The following is an 11460-nucleotide window of genomic DNA, read 5'->3' on the forward strand; positions in this document are numbered from 1 at the left end:
CAATCCCTCCCGATCAGGAGTGGCACCGGGAGGTGAGGTACAATCCCCGCCCGAGCCGTGAACACCCCGTGTGGGGTCCGGGCGACCACGTGGCAGGTCTCGTAGGTTCGGGTGTCCCCGTGCACGCAGGCCACCTCCATGGGTCTCCCTTCCCTTCCTCCCGCCATGTCGGGGCGGAGGAGGGTGACCACGCTGCCGGTGTCCAGTAGGGCCTGCGTGTCCTGATTCATGACCCGCACAGGTATGGTCAGGCTCCCGGACGTCCCCTGCGCCCAACAGGTCGCCAGCATGCAGGGCCGGCCCTTCCCCTTGTCCGCGTAGGCCGACAGTATCGACGCGTCTCGGTCTCCCGGGCAGTAGCGGGCGATGTGGCCGGGCTGGCCGCACTCGTAGCACCGCCTCCCCTCGCGACTCTCCTGGTTCACGATCGGTGGGTCGGGGGAGGGTGCCGAGGCCCCGGTCGTGGGTCCCCGTCGGTCTCGGCGGATCTCGACGGGTCGTGGGGTGGTTCCGGTACTGTCGCTCAGGTGCTGGGCCACCTGCCAGTTCTCCTGCTGTCTGACCAGGTCATCCACTGTGTCGGGATGGTGGTGGGCCAGTACCCGTCGGGCGCCCGGCGGGAGCTGTCGAATGGTATTGTCTATTAACACCCTGTCGATATGGCTGGGTCCTTCTCCGGTCGCTAGCCATCTCTTCACCACCGACCATGCTGGGCGATCTGCATCCGTACGGCGCCCCGGACGTCGAATCGCCAGTCGTGGAAGCGTTGAGCGCGGGCCGCAAGGTTATGACCGTAGTAGGCCAGGATTGCCTGCTTGAGGGCGGGGTACTGTCGGGTGGTCTCTGCCAGTATGTCTTGGCTCACCTGCTGGCCTGGACCGGTGAGGAACGGTGCCACAATATGGGCCCACTGCTCCTCTGGCCAGTTTTCCCTCTGGTCGGTCCGCTCGAAGACCTCCAGATATGCCTCCACGTCGTCGTCGGGACCAAGCTTGGAGAGTCGCTGGTCGGAGCGGCGGTCGGGGCGGCGCTGACGGCGTGTTGGGTGAGCTGCAGTACGGCATCGCGGAGCAGGGCAATGGTGGTCTCCCGCTGTTGTTGCTGGGCGGCCGTAGCCGCTGTTCCGTCCAGGTTCTGCATGCCGGGTTGGTGTTGTAGTGGGGTCCTTCAGGTTGCCTGCATTCTCCAGCATATGTGGTAACCCGCTCCCCGATGTCTTGGGGTCAAGGAGAGATCACACTCCGCAGTCGGGGTTTAAGCCACACACGGCATTTATTAACAAGACAGAGAACACATCTACTCGATATAGGGTCTCCGAGAGCCTCTAGTCCATTGGGGGTTTCCAGCTGTTTCCCCGTGTCACTCGTCTCCCCTCTCCCGTCCTTGTTTGCCTTTAAAAATGGCTCCTGGGCTTTCTCCTCCCTCCGGCCAGGTGTCCCCTATCTCGCTGATTGGGGGGGGAGAAGTGGTGCTCTCTGTCGCCGGTTTGTGGGTGGCGGCGGTATACGCCATCCACCACTGATCCTCGGACCCGCCCGGGCCGAGGTTTAAGGGGCGGGATGCCACAGTATGTATACCCCAAATTTGAAAACTTTTAACCAGTCCACCGTGGAGATGTAGGCATTACCAATCCGGAATATTAATAATATCCAAACCCTAGATTAACAATATGTATCCAAAGATACACTGGGAATACCTAATTAGCCTCGTTTAAGATGGTAGAAAAAAGAAGTGGTCTCATCACAATGTTGAAAACAAGATTTATTCTCTTTTAACATACATGTTGATTAGTCGAACTAATCATGAAGATCAATAAAATAACTGGTTGTAATTTGAGATCTGTAATGATTTCAAACTACAATTGAAGATGCAATTTAAATAGAAGATAGGTAGTGTAGTAATTCTACTCATCGACTTATTATTTTCCTTTAAAAGGATTGCCAGATAACCATGTTTTTATGATATTGATTTTCCTCGCCCCATTAAATCTTTTTTTGTGTTTTTCTCAGGCTTCAGGATTATTATGTAACACTTTGGTCCAAATAGGGCCAGTAACAGCCCAAAACTGGAAGCTAGAATGGCAAACACCTCTACAGCATCTGCATATTTTCCAGGAGAGTTGATATAAGCTGGGATGAAGGCTATCCAAACAGAACAGAAGACCAACATGCTGAAGGTGATAAACTTTGCCTCATTGAAGTTATCTGGTAGATTCCGGGCCAAGAAAGCAAGTAAGAAACTTAGAATAGCCAGTAAGCCGATATATCCTAGTAAAACTCCAAATCCAACTGTCGATCCCACTAAACACTCGACTATTATCTTGTCTTTATAGTACTGTGTGTTTTTATGAGGTGTTGGTGAGGACGACATAATCCAGGTTAAACATATTGCTGCTTGTATTAAAGTAAGAAATACAACAGTCCCTCTCTGTTGCATTACCCCAAACCACTTCAGACTACCACCACCACCTGGTTTGGAGGCCTTAAATACCGCAAGAACAACCATGGTCTTCACAAGGATACACGAAATACACAGCACAAAGCTGATCCCAAAGGCTGCTTGCCTCAACTGACAAGTCGACAGCCTTGGGTGACCAATGAAAAGCAAGGAGCACATGAAGCATAATTTGAGTGACAGCAGAATGAGGAAACTGAGCTCTGAGTTGTTGGCCCTAACTACTGGCGTGGTCCGATGCTTGATGAAGATTCCAAAAACAATTAAACTTAAAAGTGCACCACATAATGAAGCAGTTGTCAAGGAGATGCCTAGGGGTTCCATATAGGAAAGAAACTCAATGATTTTGGGTTTGCAGTGATTACGTTGGTGATTGGACCAAAACCCCTCTGAACAGCTGGTACATTGTGTTGAATCTAACAGGAAATAACAAAAGTAGTTTTAGTCTTTGCGTTTGACAATATATGTGCAATTGATTTGCAGTGAAGAAATATATTTATTGCAAACAAACCTGTTTCATTGCTTATTTTTCCTTCTGAACAAGGAATGCAGTCGAAGCAGCAGACAGGTTCACCCTTCTTCCTGGCCATGCGGGTGCCAGGGGTACAGCTCTCACTACACACTGACCTGGGAGGCTAAGGGAGGAACAAGTTGATTACATTCAAAAATATTCCACGTTTCATACTATGACAAATTCAACTCATCAAGGATATTAGATAGATTGTCAGCAGACCTTTTTCGATTCAAAATTCCAAAAGATTTGGTCTTCCTTAAGGATAAGATCCTCTATTTCTGAAGCCAACTCTTTGACCTCACCCACATGTTTAACCTCTGTGCTTCCATCTGAGAGCCACATCCAGTTCATCACATCGTAGATTGGTAAAACATCCCCACTTTCATCAAATGAGACTTGATCACCAAAATCTGTTGTGAAATTGACCTTTTGCATGTAATATAAAAGCTGTATGGTAGGAAGGAGGAGTAAATAGTGAAAAAAAGTATGTTTTACTATTGAGTTCTCAAATGAACATTATATAAAATCATGGGAAAATGTCAATTCATTTTCATTATGGAATTGAATGAAAACAGACCTGCCATGGCTGTAGTCCCTGTAAACGGGCACAGCTTTGACCTTTGAAAGGCCCACTCCCTGGAACACACTGCAGAAGGTTATGTAGGGCATGTGCCAGGGCATATACTGCCTTGTACACATTGTACTCTGGCCTGAGGTTGGACAGTTCGAGGAAATCAGTCTCTACATTCCTTAGAATCTCATTCCCTGTACACAGTCTTTCCTGAGTCTGCCCTTCAAACTCCATTCCAGGAGATACAAACTTGCACTGAAATATGTGCTCCCAAAACTGCTTTACCTAATGAAGGGGAATTCATGATAAGGGGGATCATAAACAAACATAAGTATCATTTATTGGTCACTTATACATTGAAAAGTATTCCTATAAGATATTTGATTATGAATCTGTGTAAAATGAAACCCGCACTAAATTGTTGTCCTGATTGCTGAGTGTGTCATTGTCAGGGCGTATTCTCAGAAGGAATTCTCTGAGTCCTGCTATCTCCCCCCGGCGGATGGCAATGCCCAGAGTGCCTGCAAGAAAAGGCATGTATCTTGGGATCTGTAGATTAACGGCTGTAGTCCAGGCTTCACTGGCCAGCCACTGTAGGCCCGTAACATTCTGCCTCACCACCTGTGGATTGGAATGTATATTTTAAAAAAAGTAAACAAATTAATTAATCTGCTGCAACATATTTTTGCTTTTCAGTTTGAATTGCATTTACTTGAAAAAAAAACTACAATTGTCCTTGTTTTTTGAAAATATCTAACCTCTTCCATTAGATTATGCATGTGGTTTTCATATGCAAATACAATAACCACACGGGATGTGGATTTCTTAATTATGCCAACAATCCTTTGCAGCTGATCTAAATCGTTTCTCTTAGGCAGAGCCTCTAAATAAGCAAGACAGCCTCTCCCAGACTCGGCCAGGTCTGACTTGAAGGATTGGGCAGCGTTGAGTCCGTAGTCGTCATCACTGATTAACAGGCCTAACCAAGTCCATTTAAACCGTCTGACAATTTGGAGCATAGCTCGCACCTGGTTGAATGAAAAATACAATTTAGAAATTTAAAATAAAATAAAAATAGCTTGCGGAACATTTCCCTACATATTTCCTGGGGTAAGGAATGTGCTCTACCTGAAATGCATCACTTGGAATAGTTCTAAAGAAGGATGGGTACTGCCTCCTGTCACTCAGACAGGAACAAGTGGAATAATAACTCACCTGTCCAATGTAAAGGTAGAAACAATTGTCACGATTTATCTGCCTGAATTTCTTTAGAATTGGCCTTTGACTTTAAGTAATTTTAAACGTAATGGCTATCATCAACCATGAACCTTGTCTGTTTAAAAATGAGATCACAACTTACCATTGGAACCCTGTACAAGCTTACTAAGCTAGAAATAGCAATACTACGTGTTGAGGAAGAATCTCCCACAATTCCTAGCACAGGAGGATATCCATAACAGCTCTCATTTAACTGAAAATGCTCTCCGCTGCCACTGGTCATAGACAGAGCTGCACTCAATGAGTTCCATAGGATTCCACAGCTATCATATATATTGTACCCTAACGATATATTGGGAAGCAGTATGGAGTTTCTGTTAATTTCCTCAACAGCAAAGGCCATAGTCTGGGCCTGTCTGAAAATTAGAGGTTGAAAGCTAAAAAAAAGGAAATTATTCATAAACAACATTGTTATATAGTTAAAATTGCTTTATCAACACATTCTCAGACTCTCACCCAAAGCAAATGGGACGGTTTGGCTTTGAAGTAAAATAAAGTTCAGAAGATTCAGTGAAAAAGTTAAAAATAAAGATCCCTCCCAGAATGACATCCCCAAACTTGTGCATTTCATTCAGATTAAATTGTCTCTTTGATATACAAGAGATGGGACCTGTTGAAGACATATGAGAGGAGAAAGAGACCAAAAACAAATAAACACAAATTATCAAGTGTGATTCCTTATGGGCTCTCATGACTGCCCTCTAGTCTGGCTCTGCTTTCTGAACTAAATTATTTCTCAAACACAACTTTATATGCGGTATAATGCCATCCCCTTTGCTAATTTACTCTTTTTTTTTATTGCTGTATGTATCTAGACCAGACGGACTTTAAGGGGAGGGAACCTGACTGCATTACCATAGGAAAATTTAAGAAATAAGAAAGAATTAAAATAACAATTCTAAACATCTGAGAATTCTACTGCTTCGTTAATGAAATGGCTTTAACTTTACAGAGGCTTATTTAGATATCTTGTCGTGTCGTCATCTTTTTGTGCACATGTATAATGTTTTATTAACGATTCAATTTTACATTCCGAAAAAGCCATCAATCTAGAGCCACTCAGAAAATTATAACAGTAAAAGAAATCATGGGATATTTAGTTTGGGAGTGTCTTCTGCTGAGTATTTTATGATGAACTGAGAGAGTTGTATTAATGTTAATTAAAAAATAAATGTCAATATTCTGTAACATATGCTAATTTTGCCACCCTGTATGAGAAATTCAGTAACATTTTCCAACATAACAATGTCACCCCTTATAACGAAAAAGTGTATGATGATTTACTAAGTAATGACTAAATTCTATGCTCCTATTCTTACAAAAACTGAGGCGGTCATTGCAATGTGAATACACAATGTCCAAGTCCTGTATATTACCCGGTCATGATGCAAAAAGTACTTACAATTATGTGTTTATGCAACTGGTCAAACTTCATAATTATAGGATCATGGGACTTTTCTTCCCTCATATCTGCGTAGTGTCTGTTGGAGTCTATATAAACTTTTAAAATCTGATGTAGGAGCCACCTCATTTTTATCAAATAGGCCTTTGCAGAAAAAGGATGAGGAGTTCTGTTATTGTTTTATTTGGGCAACTTACCTTTTTGGTTATTGTACCAGTTGACCATGCACACACCACTGAGGCGTCTGGCTTTACTGGGTTTCTCATGCACAAAGACACAGGTAGATGTTGTAGAAAAACGGTTTATTACAGAGTTGAAAGGTTTGTAGCATTTAGAGCAGTTGTTGAATACTGACATGCCAGATGTATTTTCCTGAGTGTGAGTGTTAATGGCTGGTTTATTCTGTGTGCCTTGATTGCCCAAAGCACCACAGCTCTGCAGCCTCATCCATCCCCAGAGGTTAATTAGTCCGTCTCAGGCCAGCTGACGCTTTTTAAACCAATCCACACACACTCAATATACCCCCCTCTAAAAAATATATGCAAAAGCTTGAACTCCTAACATGTTACCATAATTACCAAAAACAAATGGACACTTAACAGTGTTGCAAAACCTAAAATAAATAAATTAAAACTCGAACCACCATTGTCCCCACAACTCCCCAGTCTGACTGTTCAACCCCCCTCCCCCTCCATCTCTGAGAGCAGAAACCTCGCTGCATTGCCAATGATCCGATTCATTAAAGAAACATAGGATGCAACTACCAATGTGATTCGACACGATTTGAATAAACTCAATGTGATTCAACACAATGCAAAATAAGATGCTATACAACTCAATACGGTACAGAGTTGGATTTTATTTCTTTGGTTATTTTTAAGTAAACAGCAAATCATAAATTAACAAAAAAATATTAATTATTTCACATATTTTTTTTACCTCTAAAAAACATTTGGCCCTTTAACAAAAAGGCCTTTTCATAGACAAAACAGTAAAACTTGGCCTAGACCTGGCCTTAAACCAGACCTTCTTTCCTGTTTCCTGCGACACTTTTATAACACCTTACACATTTAACAGTTAAACAATTTAAGAATGATCAGCATTAACAATGTAGCATAGTGCAATGTACTCTTAACTAATGCAATCAGAGCGATATGCTTCTTTTTAGGTAGGCTAACTCAGCAATAAGCCAGATGCAGGGGTCCTGTTCCCATATGAACAGTACAAAATAAAAAAATTCACATACCTTTTTTGTATACATAATATAAATATATGTATGTATATCTATATATTTATATCTATGTCTGTCCGTCTGTCTATATATATATATATATATATATATATATATATATATATATATATATATATATATATATATATATATATATTTATATATATATATATATATATTTATATGTATATATATGTATATATATGCAGAGGTTAAATTGGGCCGGGGCTGTCCGGGGCGGAGCCCCGGCACATAAGCGGCCGGGTCTGGAGTTCTGCGCAGCAGATCAGCTCCAGCCGATTTTGGCAGTCTGCCTAGTCCATCACGAGCAATGTTGTCCTACTCATTTACAACTTTTCCATTGCAAATCTATGTTGTTTTAAAACACAATTCTAAATAATGGAGTAGGGATAGGCTGGCCTAGACATCTGGAGCAAGTTTGAGAAGTAGGCATATCGCGCACGAAACTTGAGCAGCAGCTCCTCCTCCCCCCAGATCAGACAACACAACGTCAAATCATTCTAACGGTCATCATCAGACATAATTATCGTAGTAGACAGGTGAATGGCGAGGTAAGAGAAACGAAATTAAACCAATAGGCTAATATCATTAGATATGGGCTTGCATTTTCATTAAGCAGGAAAAATTAACCTTATGCCTGCCACACACATAAAGATAATCGGGCTGATTTTGCCCCGATTTTCCCCCTTCCGACCACGGACAGACATCGCCCGATTATCTTAAACTCTTAAGATTATTTTATAAGATTCTCTTGTAGTGTGTGATGTGTTAAGAGTGAAATTCGGCCGACAATCGGCTCCGAAATCAGTCGGCGCCGATAATCGTAAGTATTAAACATGTTCAATATTTACGATTGTCGGCGGAGAACGTTGTGGTGTCAAATCGTCTTGTGTGGGGGGGAAGCCGACAATCGGGACAAATCCTAATGTGTGTGGTGTGCTGTGTTTGGAATATCGCAGGACACCACACACAATACGATCAAAACTGTTAAATCACAGATTTTTTATCTTCATGTGTGGGGTCTCTCACAGATAAAAAATCGGTTGAGATTTATAAAATCTTTATGTGTGTGGCAGGCTGACATGCAGGGATAGCCTGCTACTGGTATGTCAAATGGCAAGCGCTAGTTAAAAAGAACAATGCTGCTAATTCTAAATGATTTAGCAAGTAGTCTATGCGATCTCCGAATCACATTTCTCATTCCTAGCTGGATGAATTTCAAACGTATTTGTATCTATGAATTGCAGTGCATTGCCTAGGCTATTTATTTGTGAGTACAGTAGGTCCTGTGATTTAATGTTTGCATATAGGCTACACAGCAGGTTAGATTTAAAAGCCACCAAACATGATGGTGACGTAGCCTATCGGCTAGCCTTTAAGAAAAAGATAGCTTCATTCATTCATTCATTCAAAAGTGTTTTATTTAAAGAACGTTTGATTACATCATTATATAATATGAACCATTTTAAAAGACATTCTATCTACTTCTTAACTTAGGGTGAAAGTCAACAAGTGAACATTTCAGAGATAAAAGGTAAACATGAGTGGAACAAAAAGGAGGAAGCTTACAGATTTCTTCAAAAGGTGGGCAGCTGCTATCCAAGACATAATTTTGAAATAATTAAGCTAGGCCTGTGTGCAGAAGTCACTGTAACCAAGCTGTGATTTGTTGCTAGATCTTTTCATCCTGATAGTGTGTCTGTCATGTCTTAAGTGCTGTCTCTTCCTCCACTAAACTAAAAATGCAGAGTTGAACAGAACAGGGATGAGGATGGAGCTGAGGGCAGAGGAGATGAGGCTGGACAGGGCAGAGGAGCTGAGGATGGACCGGGCAGAGGAGCTGAGGATGGACAGGGCAGAGGAGCTGAGGATGGACAGGGCAGAAATGAGGACACTGAGGGCAGAGGAGGTGAGGCGGGACAGGGCAGAGGAGCTGAGGATGGACCGGGCAGAGGAGCTGAGGATGGACAGGGCAGAGGAGCTGAGGATGGACCGGGAGGGACAGGTGCAGATGAGCATGTAGGTGCAACTGACAACTTCCCTGACTGCTGGAAGAGACAGCAATATGATTATTTTAAAAAAAACTACCCATTTCTTGTGGCAAAAAATAAAAAATTGGGATGTGAAACATGCAGTGCGGCATCATCACTTGGGGCAGAGAGAACAGGTAAACTCAGATACACATTTTCCAGTGAATGGCAAAACTGCAGAGTAGGTCCATATGGCAGTAGTACAGAGAAGCAAATGAAATCTTTAAGAAAAAAAATAAATGAACATAGTGCCTCCCAAAGTCACAAAATTGCAGAAGATATACTGAAAAAACAAGGTGAGCAAGCTCTTGAGTCAAGTTTTTTGAAAACACAAGGTGAAATTTTAGCATCAACTCACAATGTCTTTAGAACAGCGTACTACCTGGCAAAGGGCAACAGGCCTTACTCTGATCATCCTAACCTAGTAGAGCTACAGAGGATGAATGGTGCAAATGTTGGCCGTGTACTCCATTCCAATGTCACATGTGCAGACATAGTGCATTTCATATCTGTAGAGATGAGACAGGCATTACTGAATAGTATTAAACAGACTCAGCCAAAGCTCACAGTTATTGTGGATGAAAGCACCTCATTCAGTAAGAAATCGTGTCTCATTGTGTACCTCAGAACATCTGTCCATGATTCTGAGCCTCTTACGTTCTTCTTAGATTTGCTTGAATTAGAAAGTACAACAGCAGATGGAATCACTGGTGAATTACTCAAATGCCTCTTAAAACATGGTCTTCATGAGGATTTTCTAAAAGAATGTCTGGTGGGTTTCTGCTCTGATGGAGCTGCCGTAATGGTGGGGAAAAAGAATGGAGTGTACACACAACTTAAAACTAAGTTCCCAGGTCTCATTGGTTGGCACTGTCTGAACCACAGGTTGGAGTTGTCCGTGTCAGATGCTGTGAAGACATGCACTGAGACCAACCACTTTACAGCTTTCCTTGACAAGTTGTACTGCCTATACCATCAGTCACCCAAGAACCTTAGAGAACTTGATGCTGCAGCTTCTGAGGTTGGTGTGTGTCTTAGGAGAATCGGTAGAGTCTTAGGGGTAAGGTGGGTGGCTTCATCTTTCCGAACAGTGAAAGCCATTTGGATGATGTATGCTGCACTCCACAGTCATCTCACAGCTGCAGGTCAAGATGTTAACAGAACATCAAGTGAGAGATCTATGTATTCGGGCCTAGCTGTTAAATTGAGTTCGGATGCATTTCTGAGGAACCTGGGACTAATGATGGATGCACTGGAGGAACTCAAAGACCTGTCTGAGGCCCTGCAGGCCAGAGAGACATTAGACTGTCTCAAGCAGTGAACCTCATTAAAAGACAGACTGATGTGTTTACCGCCATGAGTGAGGATCCAGAAAATGGCCCCTTCTATAGAAAGGCATGTGAGGCAGTGCAGCAAGGGTCTTTCAATGGCATAGCACTTCATGGTGATAGAGGGCAGAAGGTCATCAACCCAACCAAGTTTTATGAGGCCTTATGCCAGAGCATGAAGGAAAGAATGGTGAGGAGTGAAGAGGAGTCTCTCTTCACCAAGATTAACATCTTGAATCCCGAAACATGGCCGAGCCCTCTACCTGTGATGTATGGGGAAAGTGAGTTGAGGGAACTCTGTGACCAGGTAAAAGTTGGTTTCACTGGAGTGAAACAAGCTTACCGTGAGTACAAAAACAAACCAGACACAATGCAAAAGGCCCTTCTCACACTTAGACATTCCGTTAATACCATTTCTGTCAGCAGTGCAGAGTGTGAGAGGGGGTTTTCAGAGATGAATAATGTTGTGACTCCATTGAGATCCAGATTGAATGTGGAGAATGTGTCGGCTTTGATGTTCATTAAGCTGGTTGGCCCTCCTCTCAAATCTTGGAAGCCTACCAGGTTTGTCAGAAAGTGGGTGGCAACCAGAAGGTCAGCTGATCACTTGGCCTGTAGGAAAAGGGAAAGT

At 43.0% G+C, this 11460-nt stretch overlaps 1 protein-coding gene across 1 annotated transcript; it reads right to left on the bottom strand.

The window, feature by feature from the left end:
* Nucleotides 1–1956: 1956 nt before the first annotated feature.
* Nucleotides 1957–6201, bottom strand: LOC307073167 (extracellular calcium-sensing receptor-like; the record flags this gene model as incomplete). The annotated part of the gene is made up of 9 exons (XM_079732869.1): nucleotides 1957–2870; nucleotides 2966–3089; nucleotides 3188–3415; nucleotides 3546–3824; nucleotides 3954–4160; nucleotides 4298–4567; nucleotides 4668–4754; nucleotides 4900–5173; nucleotides 6194–6201. The coding sequence occupies 9 exons, from the start codon at nucleotides 6199–6201 to the stop codon at nucleotides 1957–1959; spliced, it is 2391 nt and encodes a 796-aa protein (XP_079588995.1).
* Nucleotides 6202–11460: the final 5259 nt, after the last annotated feature.

Source organism: Pollachius pollachius, assembly GCF_949987615.1.
Source record: "Pollachius pollachius genome assembly, chromosome: 3".
NCBI lineage: Eukaryota > Metazoa > Chordata > Actinopteri > Gadiformes > Gadidae > Pollachius > Pollachius pollachius.